General features: G+C 41.3%; 1 protein-coding gene across 1 annotated transcript; it reads left to right on the plus strand.

Annotated features, from left to right (window-relative positions):
* The first annotated feature begins 818 nt into the window (after positions 1–818).
* LOC129446293 (uncharacterized) lies at positions 819–27,810 on the plus strand. Its single transcript, XM_073873703.1, has 10 exons — positions 819–945; positions 1,055–1,175; positions 1,337–1,641; positions 1,736–1,863; positions 11,498–11,607; positions 11,719–11,825; positions 23,158–23,166; positions 23,255–23,309; positions 23,368–23,500; positions 27,700–27,810. The coding sequence occupies exons 1-10, from the start codon at positions 819–821 to the stop codon at positions 27,808–27,810; spliced, it is 1,206 nt and encodes a 401-aa protein (XP_073729804.1).
* Positions 27,811–27,913: the final 103 nt, after the last annotated feature.

Here is a 27,913-nt window from a genome sequence, read left to right on the forward strand (position 1 = left end):
ACAGCTTTATCTAACTACTGTACAACTGGAGGTCACCAATAAATACACACCAACATTATATAATACAATTTGGATTAAAAGAGACTGTTTTAGTTTAGCCTACTTATATTTTTGATCTTTTTATTCAAAGCTACTTACAGCATATTAAAGTAATATTTTTTATCAGTTAATGTGATCCCTGATTGAACCCATAACATTTGCCCTGCTAACAAAACGCTCTAGAGTTGAGCTACATTAGCACTAGCTAGAAACACTGACTAGCAAACAATGTGAACTCTAAACATTTCCTTTACTTGAAGGTCACATGATCAGACTTCACACATTTTAACCACACTTTAAATTGGTTTCAACAAAGAGCATAGGCCTTAAACAAACTAGACTGAAAAATAAACATAAGCATTTGTGCATTGTGACAGCTAGATGCTGAGAAGGAGAGCTTGTGGACAGGATAGAGAAACAGATGATTGTAAATATGTTAGTGTACAGTACTGTTAGTTGTTATAATCGTAAAGTAGTTTCATCCTGTAATTTTTTATAATAGCTGTATATATATATTTTTTATGATAAGAGATAAATTAAACAACTTCAAAATAATTTACAATCCAAAGCTTACTTTAACTAAGTACTTCTTGTATTGAAAGGTCACATGATTTCACACACTGACTTCAGATCAGTTTTGTTTCTCTAATCAAAAATAAGCGTAAAAGCTGGACTGCCAGCCTACCCTAAAAAAAACAACAACACCACATACACCACAGGAAGGGCATTCACCATTACCATAGTTCAGTTTTTGACTGCAGCACTCAATTTGTGACAACATGATCAGGACAGAGTCTCAGAGAATGAATGAGATGGAGGAGATGGATTTTTATGAAAGTATAGATTATGTTGGAGATCACAACATCAGGACAGAAACAAACAAACAACAACCACTGCAGCATACAGGTAATGACATTCATTTCTGTGTTGAGTTATATACACTGTCTATTTGTCCTGTATTTAAGGGATAAAAACTTTTGGGAGAGTACAATGTAACATCTTGTGTCATCTTCAGGAAGTAAGCATGTGAAGAACAGAAGTTACAGATCAGCTACATTGTGTTTGGTGCTGCTGTGTGTTCTTCTACTGACTGCAGTCATAGTGTTGTGTGTCCTGATCAATACAAACAATCAACTGTTTAACATCAAGAACAAACACATCACAGAAGAGAGAAACCAGCTACTAACCAACAATACCAACCTTAAAATAGAAAGAGACCAGCTACTAACCAACAATGCAACCTTAAAAAAGAAAGAGACCAGCTACGTACCAACAATACCAAACTTAAAAAAGAAAGATACCGGCTACGTACCAACAATACCAACCTTAAAAAAGAAAGAGACCAGCTACTAACCAACAATACCAACCTAAAAGAAGAAATAGACCAGCTACTAACCAACAATAGCAACCTTAAAAAAGAAAGAGACCATCTACTAACCAACAATACCAACCTTAAAAAAGAAATAGACCAGCTACTAACCAACAATAGCAACCTTAAAAAAGAAAGAGACCATCTACTAACCAACAATACCAACATAATTAAACAAAATGCAAAGTTAAGTCATGAGAACATAGATCTGTGGAAATGTTTTAATGAAAAAGGTAACTACACTGAATCGTAAAATCATAAATATGTTTGTATCATTTAGTGTGAAGGGGAATGTGAAGCTAATAGTTGAACTGTTTATGTTAACAGATGGTTGGAAATATTACCGGTTCAACTGCTACTTCATTTCATCTGAGGGGAAGAGCTGGACTGAGAGCAGAACATACTGTAGAGAGAGAGGAGCAGATCTGATCATCATTAACAATAAACAGGAACAAGTGAGTGACAGACCCATTTACACCTGCTATTAGGATATACAATGTAAATCTTTAATATAGAGCAGAGGTCTCCAATCCCACACATGGTGAGCTTCCGTCCTGTAGATTTTAGCTCCGACCCCAATTTAACACAACTGAAGCAGCTAAACAAGGTGTTGCTTGATAATTACAGACAGATGTGTTGAAGCTGTGTTGGAACTGAAGTCTGTAGGACGGTAGCTCACCAGCAGCAGGATTTGAGACAACTGATATGGTGACAACCACAGTTGAACACATTCATGCATGTTTGTACGATTTTCTTTCAACTGTGATGTGGGGTTAGGGGTGGAGTTTCCGTATAGTTTTTTTTAATAATCACGATTCACTTCATACAAATTCAACTCGTAAAATGTGTACAGATTTTCATGAGATCAGGCTGGGGTGCATACATTAAAGCTCTGAGATATAAGGGGCCCTTGAAGATCTTGAAATTATGCATATTATTATTTTACAATAATGCTACGCTTCTGTGCTACTTCTTTGTTCTACACTTGTTTGATGCGTTTGAGTTCACGTCTGTAGATGTCTCCCATGAGCACACAATGTACATGTTTTGATTGGTTGTTGAGGAACGATGCAGAGCGCTGATTGGCTGTGAGAGAGAGGTGACTCATTGCAGCGGAGAGAAGTAATTTGAGTATGATGCTTTCAGGAGTCGCGACCCTGACACATATAGGGCCCTATTTCAACAATCTAAGCGCGTTGTCTAAAGCGCACGGCACACGGCCTAAACGGGAGTGTCAGATTCCACTTTTGCTAATTTAACGACGGGAAAAATGGTTTATGGTTTTAAAACCTCTAAAAGCCGTTTTCTTTCAGCCATAGAAGTAAAAATAGCAGGCTTTTAATTGCTGTAAATGTATTGATAGATATCCTACATAATCATTGTAATCTCATAAAATAATTTGCAAATATGCAAGAAAAGGTTTGTACTCTAAAAATACTTTATTTGTGTAGCAGCACTACCCAGAGACGGGCTGAATAAGTGCTTTAATTTGAGACAGGTGCGCTATGGGTGTAGGTCTGTATAAAAGAAAGGTCTCCAGCGTTGTTTAAGCGTGTTGACGGTTGGTTGCTGCTGCGACTTTGGACGTTAAAGGTCTGTTTCCTTGGTGGATCTGTGAGCCGTTTGGGACGAGTATTTGAGTGGGGACTTGCTGCATTTTGGGTAGGTCACAGTGTATAAATTAGTTTTATTTACGATGAGCTGTTGACTGCATGCGCTTTGTTCATTTGTTTTAGTATTCTTTCCGGGCTGTATTATTCGTGCCGTGCCGTGGTGTTAGCAAGGCGGACTCTATTTCACAGGTTCGTATACTATTGTGAGTTATTTAATGTAAAGGGAGCTGTTATTTGTAAGCGCTCTATTTGTTTATATAGTATACATGCTGTGCAGAGTTAGTCCATCCTTAGTCATTTTTCTTATTCGATCATTTGGAAGGGGAAGCTCGGGAAGAAATTAGATATCGTCCTATAGGGGAGCGGGAAGATCCAGAGAAAATAATTTTCGCATTACGTGAGTTGTATGGATGCTCTCAGTCCTATGTGGCTTTACAAGAAGCGTTTTTTTCTAGGAGACAGCATGAGGGAGAAACCCTTCTGGAGTTTTCTCTAGCGCTCATGGGTCTACTAGAGAGGGTTAAACAGCGGTCGCCAGGTGGTCTGCTAAATTCTGACGCGTTATTGCGGGACTAATTCGTTGAACATGTGCGTGAGAGTAACCTTCGTCGAGAATTAAAACAGCTCGTTCGTCGTCAGCCAAATTCCACCTTGCTGGAAGTGCGAAGTGAAGCGATACGGTGGGAACAAGAAGGGACCCCAGGGGGCACTAGGGGACGTAGCCATTCGGTTCCATCAGTCCAGGGTTTCCAGTATGGGGTGGGGGGAGGCGCATACACGGCGACTAGTGGTGTACTTCCACGCTCGGAGTTAAGCGAATTGAGAGAGATGTTCAAAGCGCAGCAGAAACAGCTCGATCAGCTCACCCAAACCATCACACGGTTACAAGGACCCATATCTCGTGTTCCCTCTGCTCGTAGTGGTCCGATTATATGTAGGCGATGCAATAGACCGGGACATATCGCTCGGGAGTGTGTGGGGGATCGTGTGGCCCCTCAGTCTAGGACTTTGCCCCTCAATTCTGATTTGCCAACAGAGGGTAGGTTGCCCCAGTTGGGCCAGCAGTCGGAAAACTAATCCCCACCGAGTTGCGGAGCCACGATTCGGTTGGGGATAATGGCGGCTCAGAAATAGGGTATAGTTTACGCTCGTTACCACAATTGGTGTCTTCGTGTCCACACCTAGATGTCCGTATTGGTGGGGTGGTTGTGTCTTGTTTAATAGACACTGGGTCAATGGTGTCTACGATCACGGAGACCTGTTTTCGTAGACATTTTGAACCATGGGGGCAAGACCGCTTGAAGTCCTGCCAGTGGCTGTTATTGCGTGCCGCCAACGGGCTTTCCATTCCATACATTGGATATTTGGAACTAGAGGTCGAACTATGTGGTCATGTCGTACCAGAGTGTGGTATTCTGGTTGTTAAGGACCCCCCTGGGGGCATTGGGGGCCAAGCCCCTGGTGTCCTAGGAATGAATGTCTTGGGACGATGTTACCAGAAACTGTTTGGGCAGCATGGTTCGGCACTTTTTAATTTCCCTTCTGTGGCAGGTGCACCTTCTTTGAGACAGGCATTGCAGCAATGCCATCAAGTGAGTACTCAACCTTCTGGTGGGTCGGGGTGCGTTCGGGTACGTGGTCCTCGGACACAACGAGTAACAGGTGGTACTATTACGTTAATAGCGGCGACCTGTTCAGAACAGTTTGCGGATGGGGCAGTACTCCTTGAACCCCCAGAGTCAGGGCTACCGGAAAATTTGTTAGTTTCACCCGCCTTGGTTCGTATCATTAAGGGGACAGTTTATGTTCCAGTAGTCAATGTGGGTACTTTAGATGTTATGCTTTACCCGCATAGGGTTTTAGGTAACTTAAGTACTGTACATGTAATTAGTCTACCTGCAGGGGTTACAGAGGTTAGGTCTAGTACAATATCAGCAGCTTCACCAGTGTCTCACCCCATGGTACAAGCACAGATAGATGCGATCGATTTGGCTTCATTGCCTGCTGAAGAACAGGGAAAGGTAAAAGTCTTGTTACAGCAGTATCAGTCAATTTTTGCTGCTCACGAAAGTGACTTGGGTTGCACAAACCTCATTTCTCATAATATTCCATTGGTAGATGAGGCTCCAGTAAGGCAACAACATCGACGTATTCCCCCTTCAGAGTATGAAACCGTCCGGGCCCATATAAATCAGTTGTTGGAGTCCCAGGTCATTAGGGAGAGCTGCAGCCCATATGCCTCCCCTATTGTTCTGGTGAAAAAGAAGGATGGTAGTCTGCGCTTATGCGTGGACTACCGTCAATTGAATGCTAAAACCAGAAGAGATGCTTTTCCATTGCCTCGCATAGAGGAATCGCTGGATGCATTGTCGGGGGCCAAATGGTTCTCTACATTAGATCTGGCTAGTGGTTATAATCAGGTCCCCGTCAGTGAGGGAGACAAGGCAAAGACCGCTTTTTGCACCCCGTTCGGGCTATTTGAGTGGAATCGAATGCCGTTCGGGCTCTGCAATGCTCCCTCCACATTCCAGCGCCTGATGGAGCGGGTCTTTGGAGATCAACAATATCAGTCTCTTCTGTTGTATTTAGATGACATTGTGGTCTTCTCATCATCTATTAGCCAGCACCTGGAGCGGTTAGGGGTGGTGTTTGGGCGCTTGGAGAGGGAAAACGTAAAGGTGAAGCTAGAGAAGTGTGCCTTTTTTCAGCCTGAGGTAAGGTATTTGGGTCACATTATTTCAAGCAAGGGAGTTGCTACTGACCCTAGTAAGATTGAGACAGTGAGACAGTGGCCCCAACCCTCTACAGTTAAAGAGCTGCGTTCCTTTCTTGGCTTCGCCAGCTACTACCGCCGTTTTGTAAATGGTTTTGCAAAGTTGGCTGCTCCTTTGCATCGGCTGGTGGGAGAACTGACGGGAGGCAAGTGTAGGTCAAGGCAACAAGAGGGAGAGGTGTTTTCCAGCGCCTGGGGTAAGGAGTGTCAAGATGGTTTTGAGGAACTAAAACGTAGGCTAACCACCGCCCCTGTGTTGGCATACGCTGATTTCACCAAGCCCTTTGTTCTTGAGGTGGATGCGAGCCATGGGGGACTAGGGGCAGTCCTCTCACAAGAACAGGGTGGTAAAGTGCGTCCAGTTGCGTATGCCAGCCGCAGTCTTAGACCCAACGAACGTAACATGTCAAACTACAGCTCCATGAAGCTGGAGTTTTTGGCACTTAAGTGGGCTATGACTGAACGTTTTCGAGAATATCTGTTGGGAAATCGGTGTACGGTGTACACTGATAATAACCCCCTCAGCCACTTGGCCACTGCCAAGTTGGGGGCAACAGAACAGCGGTGGGTTGCTCAATTAGCTGCCTTTGATTTCGACCTCAAGTATAGGTCGGGTAGGAGCAATACCAATGCAGATGCTCTGTCCAGGTTGCATCCTCCAATTGCAGGAGGGGAGCTAGGCCCTGGTACTATGATCCCATCGTTATTGAGGAGAGCTATGGGGGAGGACCACACAATTGTGGCTTCCCGGCATACCATGGCTATGTTCCCTGGCCATTCACCTGTGGAGCTGGCATCTTTACAGGCTGCTGATCCAGTGATTAGCGAAGCCCTAAGATTCTGGAAAGACAGGAGGTATCCTGGCCCAGAGGAGCGACAGAACATGTCTAGGCAGAGTTTAGTCCTGTTGAGGCAGTGGAAACGTCTGTCTGAGCAAGATGGAGTCTTGTATAGAAGGGTAATGCGTCCAGATGGTAAGGAGGAGACTTTACAGTTGGTTTTGCCGACCGTGTTGAAGGTGGAAGTTTTGACCCAACTCCATCAAAACCATGGTCATCAAGGTGTGGAACGCACCCTTGAACTGGTGCGGCAGCGATGTTATTGGCCTTGTGTTGCAGGAGAGGTGGCCCAGTGGTGTCAGCGGTGTGAACGTTGCCAAGTGGCAAAAGAAACACGGCCACCTGCTCGGGGGCCTATGGGCCATTTGTTGGCTTCTTGCCCAAACGAGGTCATCGCCATCGATTTTACAATGTTAGAACCATCTAGTTCAGGGGTAGAAAACGTGCTGAGAATGACCGACGTCTTTAGTAAGTACACTGTTGCTGTCCCAACTCGTGACCAGCGGGCCGAGACTGTGGCACGATTGCTAGTGACTGAATGGTTCTGTAAATTTGGCGTTCCCGCTCGGCTCCATTCGGACCAAGGTCGAAATTTCGAGTCTGGGTTAATTTACCAGTTATGTGATCTTTATGGGGTCATCAAATCACGGACCACTCCATACCACCCAGCGGGAAACGGGCAATGTGAACGGTTTAACCGTACACTTCACAATCTCTTGCGGACCCTTCCGAGCTCGAGGAAGCGAGATTGGGTATCGTGCCTTCCTCAATTGGTGTTTTGTTATAATACTACTCCTCATCAGACCACCGGAGAGTCGCTACATTTTTTAATGTTTGGCCAGGAGGCACGATTACCTGTAGATTTCTTGCTGGGAAGGGTGTCGGAGCCCGTAGAAGGTGAGGTACATGAGTGGGTGTTGGAGCACCAGACTCGATTACAGGTAGCTTTCAAGGGAGCTCGAGAACAACTGCAGGTTGCAGCAAGGAAGCGGAAAGAGCAGCATGATCAATTAGTCCGGGATTCTGCGCTTGTGGTAGGCCAGTTAGTGTACCTTCGAAATTATGGGGTTCGGGGGCGCCATAAGATCAGTGACCTTTGGAGTCCTGTGGTATATCAGATCTTGCGAGCTCCCGAGGAAGGTGGCGTAGTATATACTATTGCTCCTGTCGATGATATGACTCAAGTACGAACGGTACATCGTTCTCTGATTAAGGAACAGTTTGGATCTGAGTCAGAAGCTCAGGAGGAACTTGAGCCCAGGCCAGATCTAGAAGAGAACCTGCCTGTTCGGGAGGAAGGTTCTTTTCATTTGGAAGAGGAGGATGTAGATCTGGCGAGAGTTGTTAGAGTGGTCCCTGGGTGTTCAGAGCTTATGGTGCAAGCCCATTCTCAGGATGGTGAGAGGGATATTGTACCCCCTCTGAGAACTGGCACGGTGCAAGTGGATGCTTCTATGTTGGTTGAGGGAGGGGCAAGGTCTGGACTGGACAATTCTCCTCGTGAGGTTAGGAGTGTGGTTAGGAGGACCAGTCGAGTTACAGCAGGCCAGCATTCCAATGTGAACCGCCTCCCTAGGCCAGCAATGGGGTCAAACGGGGTAGTTAATGCAGTCACTGTGCTTTCCAGGCCATGGAATTGAAGTGGCCCTGTGATCGTCGGGACGTCGATCCAATTCGAGGGGGGTAGATTGTAGCAGCACTACCCAGAGACGGGCTGAATAAGTGCTTTAATTAGGGACAGGTGCGCTATGGGTGTAGGTGTGTATAAAAGGAAGGTTTCCAGCGTTGTTTGAGCGTGTTGACGGTTGGTTGCTGCTGCGACTTTGGACGTTTAATATCTAATGTTTCCTTGGTGGATCTGTGAGCCGTTTGGGACGAGTATTTGAGTGGGGACTTGCAGCATTTTGGGTAGGTTACAGTGTATAAATTAGTTTTATTTACGATGAGCTGTTGACTGCATGCGCTTTGTTCATTTGTTTTAGTATTCTTTCCGGGCTGTATTATTCGTGCCGTGCCGTGGCGTTAGCAAGGCGGACTCTATTTCACAGGTTCGTATACTATTGTGAGTTATTTAATGTAAAGGGAGCTGTTATTTGTAAGCGCTCTATTTGTTTATATAGTATGCATGCTGTGCGGAGTTAGTCCATCCTTTGACATGTCAGCAGTGCCGACTCTCAAATAATCAGGTGGGTATGCACTGACTTATCGCATGCCGATTATGTAAATTCTACCGTTAATGCTGTCATTTTCTTTTATCAGCTTAAAGCGCTCCGGGGGTATACGGCCATGACACTGTGTAGCTGATTGTGACCCAGCTTCCCCTTCTTTTTGGTTTTGTTTGTCATCATTTTTTCTATTTCGTTTACGTACCTGCTGGGCGGCATACATTCCTGCGACGCCTGGTCCATCTCTTCATTTATGCTGTCCTGCTCCTGGGAATAACTGTGGGACAGGGTATTAATCCGTGCGGGTATTCGCGCACCCCCGCATTGTTTTAACCGGAGAAGGTTTGCGTGGTTGTATGGTACGGTTGTGGTGGTGTGTATGAGTTAAGTTAATGTGTGTGTGTGTGTGTGTGTGTGTGTGTGAGACTTATAGTGTGTGTGTGTATAGTGTGAGAAGGACACGTTGTTCAGTGTGTGTGTGTGCGCGCGTGTGAATTTAAAGTGTGTGTATAGTGTGCGGATGTTAAATGGATTATGGTTTACGTGAGGAATGAGTGCTAGTGTGTTTACTTTATTTTGTATTTTGTTATAAATGATGATGTGATTTATTTTGTTTTCTTTGTTTATTTGATTTAATATTCGTTTCACAATTTAGTGTTTCTTTGGTTATTTTGTGGAGCGTGGTATTCTATTCAACTGTCAGATCGGTCTGGGGAGGAGTGTAATTTCTTTAAATTTCTTTTTTTGTAATTGTTCACTTAAGTGGTTTTTTTTTTTTTTTTTTTTGAAACACGTGTGGTGAAGTGAGCCCAAAGAAATTTGTATTTAAAGTGTGTGGTGAAGTGGAGATTTGCTTTTCTTTATTTCTCCCTGTGACCCGATCTGAACTGTTGATGTCTGGTACCTAATCTAGTGTTTTTAAAATGAAGCTAGCTTCACTAGTCTCTTGATCAAGACATTACATTTAAATTGTGATTTTTACTCTGCAAAAATAAAAAATTGTTATTTTGTAGTCATGTCTCCTCTGAATCTTTGTGGGAACTAACCTGTTTGCCATTATTCATATTTCCCTGGGTGCAATTCCCAGGGTGGCGTAGTCGGTGTTACAAAGATTTAGGTGTTTACAAAATCTTTAAGAGGTTCTAAATAGTACCTTGTAAAAAGTAAAATTGTGGTTGGAATAATACCACAGGTTGCCACATTTGTAACAAACAAGAGACAAAGAATTTACAAACGTGCGGAGAGCTGTTTCAGCACTTCGACAGCGGCATGTTTTTTTAAAAAACACACCTCGTTTTCAGACCAGAACACCCATGGGCGCAAAATTGGGCGCAAATGCATTTGCTATTTAAACAACATGGCGCTAAATGTGAAAATGATCATTGGGCCAGGTTGAAACTAGCAAAAGACAATTGCATTGGGCTGCATTGCGCTGAGTGTATGATAGAGCCCATAATGTGCAAACAAAAAAAATCAGTATTGCAGAAAAAAATGTCATTAATGTCAAACAGAGCAAGTGAGGACAACATTGTTAAAGTGAGGCGACAGTGACCTAATATGCGGACATAAATAAATGCTTTCTGCATGATAGTCTGCATTTCTCTGCATAGAAACATATTGAATCCAGTCTGGTGATAAACACTCCTATCATTATAATAATAATTAATTACATTTATATAGCGCTTTTCTGCAGCAGCACTTTCCATATGAAAGGGGGATTCTTCTAAACCACCACCAATGTGCAGCATTCACCTGGTTGATGCGACAGCAGCCATATTACACCAAAATGCCCAACACACAGCAGTTTATTAGTGGAGAGGAGACAAAGTGATATAGCCAGCCAATCATTATAAATGGGGATGATTAGTAGGCCAATAGGCAAATTTGCCCAGTATTCCGGGGAACACCCCAACTCTTTTTTGAAGGACAACCTGGAATTTTTAACGACCACAGAGAGTCAGGACCTCTGTTTAGCATCTAATCCGAATGAAGGGTTAGTAGCTAGGATCATACTTTAAACACAAAATGAATACAAAAAGAGTGAGGAATTTATCTGTGAGCTATTGCTGTAAGCTGTTGTTTCATGGGAACTGAGTCACATTTGTTAATAAAAACTCTTAAAACAAATTGTGCTAAAATGCACTCAAAGTGGTTCACTGGCTTGTAATCATATGGGAACCAAGTGCCATATAGCACATGTAGCAAATGTGCAGAACCATATTGTGCTATATAGAACATATCTGGTTGGTATAGTGGTGCTATATCACCCCTGGATGGTTCTTCATAGATGCTTTACAGGTGCTTTATAGCACTAAAAATGGTTCCCCTATGATTGCGAGGTTTTAGTGCTATTTAGCACAATTTTTTTAGAGTGTACCCCAAACATTGACTGTGTGAATGTGGCTAAAGTGATACAGATCATGTAGTGTTTCTGAATCTGAGGTTCACTTTATAAAGGTAGGCCTACTGAACTAAAACTAATAAGAATTCTGCTTTGAAGTTTATGCACAGTTTATTAGTGATTTTTTGCACTGTATTAACATGAAGTTAAACATTCGACACATTAAATCAGGCATTCTTTTCTCAAAATCTAAACACTGCCTGAAACACACTTTAACAAGCTAAGGGGTGAAAACAGGGCACAGCGTGTGTTAATGTGTGAGCAGATGTATAAATGTGCTACTGTTTCAACTTCTCAGGACTTTATTAGAAAGACAATATCTGGTCAGACAAGATACTGGATTGGTCTGACTGACATTGAATTTGAGGGCAGATGGAAATGGGTTGATGGCAGCACACTGACCACAAGGTGAGAAATCACTAAATTTAACTAATTATTATCCAATAAATGATTCTCACAGTCAGTATCATATCACACAGAAAAAAACACTGAAGATCTAATGATGACCTGTTGTTTCAGATTCTGGGTGGCACCAGAGCCGAATGGCGAAAGAAATGAGAGCTGTGTTGCGTCAACTTCATCAGGATGGTTTGATGATAAATGTTCTAATTCAAGGAAATGGATCTGTAAGAAGAACAAAATGTAAACAACTATTATATGCAATCAGTGCCGCTGCTAGCCATTTTGGTGCCCTATGCATAATTCCTTTAAAATGCCCCCCACCCCGACCCTGAGACATTTTTTTTGTTTGTTTTTGCCAGTTTAACTTTTTATTACCAAACATATAACTTAATAGCAGAAAGTAAAATCTTCACAGCTTTAGCCAACACACACTACACATTTGAAAGTGCAAACTTTTATAGAATAGCAAAATAGAAAAAAATTACCAAACTTAAATAGAATAGCAAAAAAAAAAATAATAATAATAATAATCTAGACATGTTTTTCCCTAGTACAATGTCACTTTAAATAAATTACATTAAATAAACATCAATATGTAAACAAGAATACTCAATATTCTTAAATAAAACAAAGATTTAGAGAACTAAGTGTCACATTAATGTTTGCTTCATATCATACATGATGACATTTTATATTTATATTTATTACACGGCTCTTTGGAATGCTTGATTCTGATTGGTCAGTTGAGACATTTGCAGGTTCGTTCTTTTCAAATAATAACCGCTCCAAAGTAATAACGCATAGCCGGTACTACTTGTATGATTTAAAATCACTCTGCACCAATAAAGATTACTGTTTGGCGCCATCTTGTGACAAACACTGGACAGCCACAATTAAGAATGGACAATTTTGACATTAATTTTAACATGTACAGAAAAACAAAACATTTAAACAGTGGATAGAAGAACGAACAACGACAAGACACAGAGAGCTTACTGAGACTGAACTTGACAAAATAGCGCATGCAGCTACGAAACCAACACACAAAAAAATACAGAATGGGCATTAAAACTTCTCAAAGACTGGCTAAAAGAGAAAAAAAATGGAGACAGACAAGTATGAAGCAGAGGATCTTAATAAGGTATTACGATCATTTTATGCATCTGTGCAAAGTTTCGCGGAAGGACAAAAATGTTAATTTAAAACAAATATGCCAATAAAATGTTTCAAATTCATATTCATGTCCAGTTTTTTTTCTTATATGGCAAGTAGCCGTGTAATAAGTGGGATAATGTAGAGGCAGCCGGTAGTTATCAGGAAATAAGCCCCTTCAGTGTGATACAAGACCCTTCGCTTCGCGTCGGGTCCTGATCACACTGTCGGGGCTTATTTAAGCAATATCGCTCGAGTAGGAGTGTGATATAGCTGTATATCATCACGGCTGTGATTAGGCCAGAGGCACGAGGCCGTAGGCTGAGTGCCGGAGGCAATCACAGCCGTGATGATATAGAGCTATATCACACGACTCCGAGAGCGATATTGCTTTTATACAACAGATCGACGGCACACGTTTGAAAAACGAAAACTAGAAAACAACAACAGAGTTATTTTAAAAGCCTCTTTGTTTGAGAACTACTTCTTCCGCCACGGATTTGAGGGCTGCCAGAATGACAGGTAACACTTTCGGCTGCTTTGAATCTCATTAATAACTCAGTGTAAGGATAGGCGTTTCTTTATATTAACGCTTCTTGGTCACAAAGTTTAGTTTTAAGATTAGTTCAGCACTCGATTATTATTAAACTTTGTTCTTGTCAGTGCTATATAAAATGTTTTTGCATGCTGCTTATAAATATACCAGTGGCGATATTCTCATAACATGTTTTAATAGTCACGTCGCGATTAAATAAATGATCAGTGTCCACATTTAAAAGCTGCGGTGCTTACCTGCAGTTCCACGGTGTTTTCACGTTCTGATAAGAGATATAGCTCCAGAAGAAAAAACGAGTGTTTATATTCCTCTTTCCAAGTGTCCACACGATGTGACAAGACATTAATCCCATTAAGTTTAACGTAACACCCAAGAGCGCCGATCTTTAACGGAATAATAACTTCCGATTGGGATTCACAGACTGATTTATGAGCTAGTGAACTAATGAGACACACGGAGAGTGTTTAAAAACAGCGCGTCTGTGTTTTTCCATTCAGAGATGAGCCTGTTTAGGACCTCCATTCACTAGGTGGCGGAATGATATGAAAGGTGAAGCGGTTACAGTGCCGTTATCAGTACAATATCGCATACCTCATAGCCAATCAGATTCGAGAACCAGAAAGAACTGTTGTATAATTCCCAATAACTACCGGCTGCCTCTACATTATCCCTTACATATTTAACAGTCAGGAATTCTTAGCCTACCATGTGCACTGACTGCTTACGTTAACTTATACTGAGAAAGTATTAACCACCATGACGTCAAAATAAACCACAAAATAAACTACTGCTCATCTGAAGAAACGTATAAAGTAACAGCTGGCGTCAGTTATTTGTAAAATGCATATGCATAGGTAATGTTTTACAGTAAAATCTCAATTTAGCTTACACTGAAGTTATAAATTATAACAACATAGTTTGCTAACATTAATGTCAGCACAGCAAGTTCGAGGCGCATTACGATTAGCAGCAGCTGCAGCCCATGCACATTTCCCTTATTTGGGAATGATTAAACATGATGGACTTGCCTGCAAGTGATGCACGGGCATCATCCCGCAGTTTCATCTTTTTTCTTTTTTCCGATCCTGACTCCTGCTGTCTTTTCGGGACCATTTCCAAAAGTTGCCTATTGTCTGGCCGTTTTCTCAATCTGTAGGCTGCAGCCTGCCCGAGGTCGCATATGCAGGCTGCAAACGTCATCAAGGCTGGTTTATTTCAGTTAACTGAACATTACATTAGCAAGTCATAAGCATATTACAACAATTTACGATTAACTAAGAATAATAGTCAACTTTATAATTGTTAATATTACGAAATAAGAAAGTTTTGATGACGTATGCAGCCTGGAAATGCGACCTCTGGAGGCTGCAGCCTTCGGATTGAAAAACGGCCTCTGTCAAACTTCGTCAGTCGCCGGCACAATCAACCTGCATGGACCATCAAAGGCTGGGGGGCATACTTTCTAGACTAGAGCAATTAAATTATCTCGTTCCCCCTTTTTTTGTAACATATACATGGATAAAAAGTGCCTAATAATATTTCTATAGGCTAATGAAATTCTATCAGCATTATAATTTTTTTTCATTAGGCTATTATTTTGGTGCCCTCTCAGCACCTGGTGCCCTACGCACAGCGCGTGATGCGCGTTATGGGAGCGGCGGGGCTGTATGCAATAGATTTTTATTCAGGACATTTTAAACAACCCAAAGGGATTTTAAATTGGAAGGGAATTAACATCTAGCTTTTTTAATTTACAAATATTATAATGTAATGTAAGTGTATTATTCAATTATTAAGGTAATTCATTTACACCCGTCACATTTGTCATTTTGCTCAATCATGTAACTTAAAACCATTAACCCTCTGGGGTCTGATGGTTTGGGACACTGGCAGAAGTGTTCACATGCTCCTACATTTGGTAATTTTTCAGTTGCTTAAAACATTAATGGCTAATATCACATAACACTGTATTCAGCACATACTGTGCTACAATTATATTTGAGTACATATATGTACATGTTTGCATTTTTAAGTAAATGATGTTTATGCATGGTTAGTAAAAATATATATTTTAAAAGTTGCTGAAATAAGGCCAATGAACACATGCTAAACATTTGTTCAAAAACAAAAAAGTACTGAATCTTATTTGAGAATTTGCTCCAAAAATGCGTAAAAACCATTTTACCCACTCATTCACATGAAACAATATATTGATTTAACTTTTGTAAGAAACCTTTTGTTGTGTAAAAGCAATATGCAAGGGAGGGTCACAGTGTACAATTTAGGACTTCTCAGACCTCAGTGTCAGTGCTCAGGCATCAGATAAAACAACATTTTGCCTCAGAAAGGCAACAGTTCTCAGAAAAAAAAGGTCAGGACTAAAGTCTTGCACAACATCAAAATCTAAACCTCACATAGAAAAGCATCAGATGATTTTACACGTGACCCCACCCCTTCGTATGACATCATTATCTCAAACTTACGGAAGATCCATAAAGACTTATTAGGGTATTTTTGTTTCTTTAACCTGTGAATTTAATTGTAGCTGAAATTAATTGTTGTTTTTTCTTTTCTCACACATATACCTCTGTATAATATGATGTAACCTGTATATGTTTGTACAAATTCTGTATACTATAGCTGTATACTATATACTATAATAAAATAACCTTTATGAAAGATGGAGACTGGTAAAGATGAAAGAAGTCCTTGATGATATATTTTTTTATTGTTTTTTATTAATTTCTACAGTCCACTACAGTGTAGAACATATTGATTAAGTTATAAGCATAACAAGGATGTTAACTCTTTTCCCACCATTGACGAGTCAGGCCTAAAGTCTTCCACGTCAAACATCGGCATCAGGTCTCGCACAACAAGGCATCAGACAAAAGGCCTCAGACAAAACGATTGGATAAATCAGAAGAGGAAGGTGTAATTTTGCTCAGAAGAGTCTGATCTACTGGCCCTACTGAAAAATCTAGCTAAGACCAGCATAAGCTGGTGAGCTGGTTTTAGCTGGTTTTGCTGGTATAGGAAGCTGGTTTTGCTGGTGTAGCAAGCTGGTTTAGCTGTGTTTTGGTCACTTTTTAAGCTGGTCTAGCTAGACTTAGCTGGTCAGGCTGGAAGACCAGCTGTCCCACCAGCATGACCAGCTTTCTCAGGCTGGGAGGACCAGTGTAAACCACCTTAAGCCAGCTAAAACCAGCTACCAGCTTATGCTGGTCTTAGCTGGATTTTTCAGTAGGGGACTCTATACTCAGTTATGAATAAAAAGCATTCAAAGCAACTGTAAGTTAATTCAGATTTGCTAAATTTGAGCCTCAAATCTGCTATATGAGCAGGACAACATAAGAGTCTGTATATCTGTATAACTGTATGTTAGTAAAAACAGCTGTCAATCCCAAAAACTGACTGTGGCTTAGTCCACACGTTCAGACTTTCTAAAAATCTGAACCCTGGCAGGAAATTTTCATAAAAGTCCGGTTTTGGTTACCTGATACTGCGTTTGCTTGTGGACAAATAGGAAAACGTATGGTTTTGAAAAGATCTGTGTACGTGTGGCCTGTGTGAATATAGTCAATATTATCACATTTATCCAAAGCAACTTGCAGCACATTAAATGTACTGTATACATCTTTTATCAGTAGCCTATTCATGAATAATAGGTCATGTGACCTTTTACGTCATCCCAGTTGCATGCCGCCATCTTGAGTACCTACTGAGTACCAGTAGGCTACTGACAAGCACTGGAACTTGCTACGATTTACGGGTTTCTTATCTTTTACTGTCTATGATTTTACAGATATGGGAAATGGCTACGAAAGACAACATTTCGCACCTCGACTGTCATGAAAAAAAACGCTACTTAAAAAAAAAATCTTGGTTAGGGTGTGATGCCTACTCAATCCCTGATGTGTTCTTCCAGCCGCTGTCCGCTGCTACCAAACTACCACTATTTTTACAACACTGAGAAGGCATCACACAACATGAAACCTTACTCGAAGTATCACTTGGATCTCTACACATGAACGCGAGCATTGAGAACATTGTTTGTGTACACAGAGTTTACTTAAAAGAAAGGTTTTGAACAACTGACTTTGGCTGTTACGGTGTCCGCTCACCATCTTTGCTAGACATAAAGAATCGATTTCCGAATGCGAATGAATGAATCTCATATGAGGCTCCTTTTTCAAATAGAAGGTCATTATTGTGACAAAACAATAAATTATCTGTGCATTTATATGGAACTATGCTTTAGGACAGGGGTGGGCAACAGTTTTAGTCTGAGGGCCACAGTGGCTTTGGCAAAGTAAGCGGAGGGCCACACTTGGGAAAATTGCAAGTAAACATAGTTTAAATGTTTCAAATTAATTCAATGCAAATATGTATAAGGCTACTCTACAGTTACTTTCACTTTGCCAGCCTATTTCAAGGCCTGATAATTATTTTTGCTAGGCCTGTATGACCTAGGCTACTCAAACATTACAATAACTGGATTTACTGTCAAGGATTCATTTCCTACCATGCATATTGTTCAACTGTCATTTTATACCAGCTGTAGCAATTCAATATAGAAAACTATATAAAAAAACATATGTGATTCATATAATGGAAGTCAACAGATCCGCCACTTTGAGAGCACAAAAAAAAGATATAATCCAATACAAAAGTAAGCTCCATGACTCCTGGTGACATATGACATATGAAGCAAATCGGTCGGGTTTTGCAGGATATTGAATTATTTACAACATTATTAGCGTTAAATGCACAACCTTGCAGAGGTGTAAAAAGTACTCAAAAATGTTACTCAAGTAAAAGTACAAGTACTGAGTGTAAATTTTACTCAATTAAAAGTAAAAGTATCTGGCAAGAATTATACTTGAGTAAAAGTAAAAAAGTACCACATTAAAATTGTACTTGAGTATTAAAAAAGTAAAAGTAACAGGAAGAATGAAAACGAGAGATTCATCTTCAACATGATCTCACAAAGTTCCGTGGTATAGTCACAGAATTTTATCCGCATTTTTCCGTGTCTGTACCACGGACTTTCTTTTTCATGCCAGTTTCACGTATTGAAAACTCAATAGTTTTTTCCTATTTTTAAACTATTTTCGCATGGGTTTTGGGGTTGGGGTTTGGGTTAGGATGTCACTTTAACTATTGGTTTATACTATTTTTTCCAGACTTTTAATCAATTGTCGCCTGACGTTAGGATTAGGAGTTGGGTTTGGATGTCATTTTATGTTACAGAAAGTCGTTCTAACCCCAAACCCACACAAAAATGGTTATAAAAGAGGAAAAACAATTGAGTAACCAATACGTGAAACTGACACAGAAAAGAAAGTCTGTGGTACAGACACTGAAAAATGCAGAGATCTGTGACAATGAATTTCAGTATGCAACATGCTATTCAAAATTGTAAAACCTCGAATTTACCTTAAATTTCAAGCTCTATCAAGCCTCTCACATCAGTGGATGTAGGAAGAGGTGTATTAGACCTTGTTCACATTGTCAGTCCAAATCCGATTTTGGTGCATATCCGATAGGAATCCAATTACATTTAGAACATGTGAACGACTAAAAATTTGAAAAATCTGTTTTTCTAATCTGTTTAAGGCTACATCCAGAGGTGGTTTGAAATCCTTTTCAAATCGCATTTTTGGAAATCCATTTCAGTCTGACTACCATGATCGCATTTGTGTAGCTTTTTCGGTTACGTCATGCTGTCACGTCACATAAAACACGTCAGACGTCAAGGCAGATTGTCGTGCCAGCGCGACATCATTGCCATAGAAACAGTGCAGATAATCCGGAAAACGGCTAGAGGACGCACAGATCGGATCTGAACAGTTGTGATACACAATGTGGAGAGTGAGTCTGTCAAATTAGATATCAGATTTGGACTGACAGTGTGAAAAGGTCTTAGTCTTGATAGAGAGGCTGCAAACAACAGGGAACGTTTCACACTTCATGTGTTGTTGGTTTCAAAGAAGCAAGAAAATATTCATCATTGGATGAACTGTTGGCCAATAGGCTTTATGCCCAGCTCACTACTTTCTGAACTTCAGCCAGCTGCTTTGTTTCCTGTCTGCCATTATTGGACAAACTGATTAATCCAGGTGTGCCTGACCTCTGTAGTCACAGCAACAATAATCAGACACACCTGGATTAATCAGTTTGTCCAATAATGGCAGACAGGAAACAAAGGAGCTGGCTAAAGTTCAGGAAGTAGTGCAGCTGGGCATAAATCCCATTCCTTAGTGTGGTCCAAAGGCTCCAGAATAAATAATAACATTTAAATTAAACTGGCCATCAGCGCAATTCAATTGGTTTGATAAAGCAAGGGAAAATAGATCTCTAAAATAGAAGTACTTTTTGACTGTAAATAAAATTGTAAGGAGTAAAAAGTACTTTTTTCTTAAAAAGATGTAATAAAGTAAAAGTATTGATTTTTAATTGTACTCAAGTAAAGTAAAATTCCCCAAAAATAATACTTAAGTACAGTAATCAATTAAAATTACTCAAGTACTTTACACCTCTGCAACCTTGGAAACAAGGTAAGTGATATTTTGCTCCCGCTCTGTAGGTGGCGCTGAGAGGCTGGTTTTGCCTGCGAGTGGCAAACCATACTGTTATTATACATATGTTCAGCGCCACCTCTAGAGGGGGAGCATAAGTGCACTTCCTATGTGGCTGCGTTAATGCTTTAAAGAAAGTTAAGTTTCTTGCAAAAACTGATCGATTTGCTTCACAAGATGTCAATATATAACCATTCTTTGGGATTACTTTTGTATTGGATATTTCTGCTTTGGTAAAACGTGAAGTTGCTTCGTTTTGCAGAATAAATCTTTATATGGAACCACCCTTGTTTGTTTTCTCTGCCCAATGGTAAGCGTTACACAAGCCAGCTGTTTTTGTTAATTACATAAAGTTTTTTCCATTGCATAAATATTACTTTTTTATATTTTTTAAACGTACGTCACTATGGTTACAGGCGCCGCGTGCTAATAGCATACGGGTTTGAGGTCATCCAGAGAACGCGTTTATTCCCGAGAACGCACCCGAAATCCTGTTCGGGACGTGTCCGGCGGAACTGGTACGAATGGCCACCCTAAACACAATGATCTACCCCTGCTGAAAAAAACAGCATGGACCAGCATGGGAATAATGCTGGTGCTAATGCTGGTGTTGATGCTGGTTTGGTTGGTGTTCACTAGCAAACCAGCACCAACACAACATATGCTGGTCTTGCTCTTATGCTGCTTTTTCAGCAGGGACAGTTGAGCTACATTAGCACTAGCAAACAATGTGAACTCTAAACATTTCCTTTACTTGAAGGTCACATGAACTGACTTCACATTTTATCCACACTTTGAACTGGTTTCATTTTGCTCTAAACTAAATGTGAAAATAGATTAAAGGAACAGAGGGCATAAAGGAAACTAGACTGAAAAATGAACATCAGCATTTGTGCATTGTGACAGTGTACTGTAGATGCTGCGGAAGCTCGTGGACAGGAGAGAGAAACGGATGATTGTAAAGATTTTAGTGTAAAGTACTGGTTAATGAAATTGTAGTTGTTTACATCATAATGACAATGTGGGTTCATCCTGTAATTCGTTTTTTGTAAGCCTGGATATAGCTGGAGGTCATGTTCTTAATTTTTAAACCATTGTGTCACAGTTGTCACATTTTTATAAATGGACATTTCAACTTCTCCAGTGTAACGAGAAGCTCAAGCACACGTAAGCCAATCAAAATCCTGAAAACAGGAACAAATCACTTCCTGTTCCCCTTTTAAACAAGGTTGCACTTTTGCCGTAGGTGCGAGCTCTGGTGTATACTGTGACGTTGGCTGCCTAAATGTGACCAGTCACGGAAAGTAGGGACACAAGTCGGATCTGGGCCATTTTGAGTTATTCACAGATTCTGAAAGTGCAGATTCTAAGCTTTCCAACGATGTGTAACACATGGAAATCTGATAACATATGGAGAAGTTGTGTCCATTTGAATATAGGAACTCAGAAATACTCAAACCGAGAAAATCGAGACGAAAGAGACTCTTGTTTCCAACTGGGGGAGACAATAGGGCTCATTTACATCTCATTAAGCTAAGCCATACCCTCTGTAAAGCCGTTTTGAGATACTGATGTTCTAGCATCATGTAGTATTTTATGACAGAAGTCCAAATGACAACATGCAAAAATAAACATTGACTTTTTACCTTTGTGTTGATCACAACTCGAATCCAGTCTGTTTCAGATTATCCAATGACCATTTTGTCCACAAATGCGTATAATCCGTGAAATAAAGATGTATAGTCTATATTGTTGACATCAGATTTCGCATGAATGTCTAGTAATACAACATAATATACAATCTGAGGACTATTTACATCGTAACATGTAAGGGTATATGATTACACTCCGTTAAACACGTGAACCCGCCTTCAAAGTTAAGTTTTTATTTTATAGGTAGTATAACAGATCATCCAAACAGCGCCGTCGAAAACGTGACGTCATTTAGAGATGTTACCAATCGCTCGCTCGTTCCTCCATCAGCCAATGACTTCATGGAAAATATTGATAGACAAAACATGTAGCCAATTATATAATGAATTCAACAATCTCTATGTAACTTCTGTGTGTTTGGACTCATGCTGCGCTGCAGGAACTGACAAAGAGATGACGACAAAGTACCGCGAGAGCGACTCCGAATTAAACTACTCCGAAAGATTTCTTGAGGATCTCTCGCGGTACTTTGACGTCATCCGACTGCGGCGCCGCATAAAGTCAGTGACGCGGCTGACGTACGATGCAGCTGACTGTTATTTGTTCCGCCCCAGCTTCTTTTATTTTTCTTTTGTTTTGTGCGCCCGAGCTTTAGTCTGGGGAGACGCACGCTATACGCTTGAAAAAACAACAACTTAGCAAACATATCTGAGGAACAGGGCAGCCGCGTCACTACAGTCACGTGACTTCGCGCTCGAGCCGGAAGAGAAGACAATGCTGAATAAAGTCGTAATTCTGCTATTTTTGGACCAAACTGTATTTTCGATGCTGCAACACGTTCAAACTGACCCACTGATGTCACATGGACTACTTTGATGATCTTTTTATTACCTTTCTGGACATGGAAACCATACATAGATTTTCAATGAAGGGGACAGAAAGCTCTCGGACTAAATCTAACGATTAAACATCTTAAACTGTGTTCCGAAGATGAACGGAGGTCTTCCGAGTTTAGAACGACATAAGGGTGAGTCATTAATTACATTATTTTCATTTTTGGGCGAACTATCCTTATTTAGTAGTCACGCTGTTCCCTTTGGGGGCGGAGGCGAAAACACAAGCTTATACAGTATGTAAATATACACAGACAATGACGCCCCCCGCTGCACGCTAGAATCTCTGGAAAAACAAGCCTATTTTAACCGCAAAATGTACGCTTTTAAATATACAAAAACTGCTATCTCAAACATGGAGAGGCTTCTTCGTGATCTCAACTAACAGATTCTCCAATAAAACGAAAATCACAAATTTTGAAAAAAAAACTTTGTTTCTCATTTTCTCGGAACTTGTGCTGCCGACTTGTGTCCCTGGTTTCCGTGACGGGTCACAAATGTCACAGGTCGGAGCAGACCACTTCTAACGTGGGTCACGCCCCTCCCTCAATTTCCACCCCGAGGAGGTCCCAAAATGCCCCAATGACCAAACAGACGAGAAAACGGGATAAAATATAACAATCTTTATTAAATATTAAAAGATAAGGGGAAAGGGGAAGGGATTCTAAAAAGGTGAGTACGGAGACTTTGAATGGATCTGAGTCGCTTCTGACTCTCACAGGGATCACAGGTAAGTCCTCTTAGCTTGTCTTTATCTTCTTGGCCCACTCGTGAATTACAGGGGGATATTCTCAACTTCCGCTCTTTGTGTTTTCCAGATGGACTCCAAGTGGACGCTCCAACCTCTCTTCCTGAGCATAAAAGCAGAGACAGGTAAGTACACTGGGGAATGGGTAGGTAAATACCTTAATGGGCCACCTTCGGGGTGTAGAGTACGCTGGGCTTACAGCACGGTGTCCCGAAGGTATACAAGTGCGGGCCGTGACTTTGGGCTAGAGACGTCTAGGAGGTACACAGGTGAGTATCCAGAAAGGTACACTGGGCCCTTGGCTTTGGGTGTACAGGTGAGTATACGGGGAAGTACACTGGGCTCCTGGCTTTGGGCGTACAGGTGAGTATACGAGGAAGTACACTGGGCTCTTGGCTTTGGGCGTACAGGTGGGTATATTAGGCTTAAACCAGATGTAACTCACAGCCCCATAGATAGACAGGCATCAGGCTTTAGCCCTTAGGGGGCTGGAGAGGATGTAGATACACACGGCAAACTTCTAGCCTTTCTCGCTAGGATGGACTTCCAATGCAACACTTGAACGTTGACTTTCAATACGTCGTGGAACAGTCCCACGTCGACACGGAGCCCTTGGCTCAAACCTGCAGACTGACAGCAGACACACAAAGTCTCTTCAACAATATACTACTACAGTGAATATGTGGGGAGAGATACAACACCTTTTGACTTCGAACAAACGAACAGATTAAGGGGCAGGCCGAGGCTGCTGCACGTGAGGCCAAACACGGCCACATATGACATCATAGACGGGGTAGAGTGGTATAGGACACCACACCAGGTGATGTACTGTACGAGTGGGCCTATCGCTTCCCTCTCCTCTCTTTCAACAGCGTGACAAGAGATTTAGACAGGGGCAGGCATCTGCAAACACTCAACAGGCGTATAATCATACACCAAAACAGCACATGTACTTTCTTCCACATAGCAGCCAATTAAAGTTCTCCCTCTTTCCAATACTCCACACAATATTCACAGCAATACTTTTACTTCTCACAGTTGGTACGCCACCACCCGGTGGGGGAAGGGATTACGAGTCACAGTCAGGTTGTATAAAAGATGTATCAGTCGTCCACCGACACCAGCTCACTTCCTTCAATCCAGGGCTCTCCTCTTCGTCCTTGTGAGTGATCGCTGACAACATTGACACAGCACACTACAATTCTTCAAGTGTACACACGTCAAAAGACTCATCCACGGCACGCCACACAAATGGTGAATTAAGGTCCAATCACCAAATTGGGCCAGGAATTGGTCCTGACCAGCAGAAAGGGGTTGATACGGAGGATGACCAAATAGAGACGTCACATCCACGACTTGTAAACGCACTCTTTCCTCAAGCAAGAGATGTCACTGGCAAGACAACAACTCCACATACACAGCTCGTTGACACTTGACGTTTCCCTCTCCCTTCCAGAGGAATAGCGTATACAAGGTTGATAGTAACACACTCCTTCATTCCTTCCGATGTATTTCACGGTGACTCCTCAATATCCACAAGCTCTTCAAAGTAAACAGCACAGATCAACACAATTACTTCAGCAGAAATTTCCTAAGTACTTAGCTTCGTTTTCCTTCAGCCCAATCCTCCACTTTGTCTTCGCCCAGTCTGCAGTCTCCACATTAATACACCTCTCCACCAAACACTTCTGTCTCCAACACACCAAACACTTCCGTCTCCAACACACCAAACACTTCCGTCTCCAACACACCAAACACTTCCGTCTCCAACACACCAAACACTTCCGTCTCCCCCACAACGCTTGCTGGAATAAACTTCAACTTCCTGTTTTCCTGATGCTCTATTTATACTTCTTCTCTTCTCTGAACTGCCCAATCGCCATGCTTGATAAGCACACCTGATGCCAATATTGCCTGATTACGGTTGCCCTAACCTGCAATAACTTTGAATCTGAAATTAATTTTTCAGAAATATAGCTTTTGGGAAAAAAGTGGTCTTGTGGCACAACTTGCCCCTGGTGCGGGGTAAGTTGTGCCTTTAGGGAAAATAAGTTGGGGTAAATTGGGCAGGTGATTTCTGAAGTAAAACAGAACATTTTAAATTCAATACACAATTACTCGTTTAAGGTTTATTTAGATATTGTCACTCTATTAAACTGTTGGAATAAGTCATATTTTGTAGTTTTTGGAAAAATAATAATTTCAGGCAAAGTGGCTTTGGCAATATATGCCTGTTGACATACACAGAACGCGGTCTGTCAATTATGTAATATATAACAATAAAGTGACTAGACTAATTTCTAAATATCCTGTTGTGACTAAAAAAAACTTAATAAAACTTCTCTTTAATAACATAGTGCAAACTCAAAACTGAAATCAATGTTAGCTAAATGAAACAAATGGCAGGTAGGCCTAAGTCAAACACTGATGAGGCATGTCTATCTCCTCACTTCTCCAGATTATCCCCTGTGAGTATGTTGGTCTAAGTGGTCTGGATCTGGCCTACTATTTAACATCCCACGTGTCAATACTACAGGGGAACATAAACTTATGCTGTCTTATGGCTGTACCACCAAGTTTTTGGGGTGTGGGTAGTTTCTTGAGCACATCACCTCTGGCACAACTTAACCCAGGCCCTTTGGCACAAATCACCTCAGACCTACAAGTCTGAACAATTAGCATGATCCAGCAGTTAAGAGCTAAAATTATGCTACCTGTGTAGACTCATTGTGTAGCATGCTAAAGCACTAAAACATGTGTGAATTTTTTTCAAACCTATCTTTAATTGTTTAGACACTACAATCAAAAAACCTTAAAGAGTAACTAAACCCTAAACCAACCTTTTTTTAGTTAACGATCTGTAAGAATGATGCTTTATTAGTGCTGTTCATTGATTTTAGTAAGTTTTTTGACATTTGGATATAAAGTGTTTCAATACTACAATATAGACGGTTTCAGCAATAACAACATAAACAAGTGGCAGTCGTGGTCCACACGTAACTTCCGGTAAACTCCGCTAAGAATAAATAACAACAAATTTCTTTAAATGTAGTTTATTTATATAACAAGCAAAAAAGAACACATAGATTACCTAGGAAACCAAAACATTTGTTATTTTCGACGAGGCATTGGTTCAAGAGATCAGTTTAGCAACTAGTCAGACCATTAAAAAAAACTAAACCGGAAGTAAATTGTGGATCTAGAAGTGTATCGCGTCAGCGCACGTGCGTCCGATGAAACCGTCTATATGGTGTAAAAACATCTGAGTGCTGCCCTCTTCAGGTTGAACAGTGGCTACTGCAGTTGAATTTTCCTATTGGATGTTGGGTCCAAAAAATATCTCGTGATGTAAGCAGGTTCAAGCTCACCACGCCCTTGTTATGATCTCACCACACACTGGTATGAGCTTACTTCGTCCCCTCCATCTCCGTTGGGATCTGCCCACTTTTCTTGCATTTTTCAAATTTGCCAGTGGGTGGAGTCAGGCTCTGACCAGGGGTTTAGTTACACTTTAATCATAGAAATTTTACTTTGAAAGGAAAAAAACTGTTTTTTGATCTAAAATGTGCTTACCTCTCATGCCATGTGTCTCTCTTTTTTTGAGGATAAGTAAAATTGATGGCTTCTCAAAATTATGTGACCAATTTCTTGTATGGTTTTCCAGAAACAAGGGGTGGAACTACTTCCCCCCTGGCACAAATCACCCCACTCTCCCCTATGCAGTTTTCTGATGTTATGACTTCTTAAGAAGTTTTGCTTTAGATTTCATGATTAGAGATCAATCAATTACATCATATTTTATATTCATGGACCCTGCAAAACTCTAACTAAGGGTGCTTTCACACCTGCCTCATTTAGTTTGGTTGAATCATACCAGAGTTCGATAGCTCACTTGGTGTGGTTCGTTTGGGCAGGTGAGAATGCAGCAATCGAACTCTGGTGCGCACCAAAAACGGACCAAACAAGTGTCACCTACCGGAGCGGGCCTCTAGCGCCCCTCTAGACGTTTCACCTCGATGAGGTCCCCAAAAGCACCCCAATGACCAGACACGAAACCAGATAAGTAAAACTTGAACAACTTCATTTAAATTATTTAAAATCAGAGTGGGGAAAGGAGAAGGGGATTAAAATAATCGACGTTGTGCTTCTTTTGCAGGGGGAGTGAGGAAGGGGCCAAGGGGAAGGGGACGGCGCTCCTTCGTCCCTGGTAGGTATGATTTCTTCTTTTGCATGCTGATCGTAACTTCCTTGGTTTTTCCTTTATGTACACGTGGCGCCCTCCTCGGCTCCTGGAGGCAAATAGAACACACAATTAATAGGGAATTTAAATCCAGTGGTCACCTGTATGTTGAGGCCCTCCCTCGTTGGAGCCTGGCGTTGACTACGGAACGGGGCCAAGGCCGTGCCTTGCCGGGAGAGATGGATCCTTTCTCCTGTTCCTCGGAGGTACTCCCTTCGCTGTTTCCTATGATCACAAAACAATTAGAGACTTCTTAATCCTGGTTCTCTCTCCAGGTGACGCAGGTAAACTGTGAGGGTTTACAGGCGTACCGAGGGAGTAGGACTCTCGGTTCGTTCGAAGGGTTCAGGCCTTCAGTTGACCAGCGTGCTACGTGGGACTCTTAGACATGACGGGTAAGTATAACTCTTAGCTTCAGTTTCAGGTTTTCAACTGGGCCTGCTACGTGGGACCCTCGGACGTGACAGGTAAGTGTAACTCTTAGCTTCA

This window comes from Misgurnus anguillicaudatus, chromosome 12, assembly GCF_027580225.2.
Source record: "Misgurnus anguillicaudatus chromosome 12, ASM2758022v2, whole genome shotgun sequence".
NCBI lineage: Eukaryota > Metazoa > Chordata > Actinopteri > Cypriniformes > Cobitidae > Misgurnus > Misgurnus anguillicaudatus.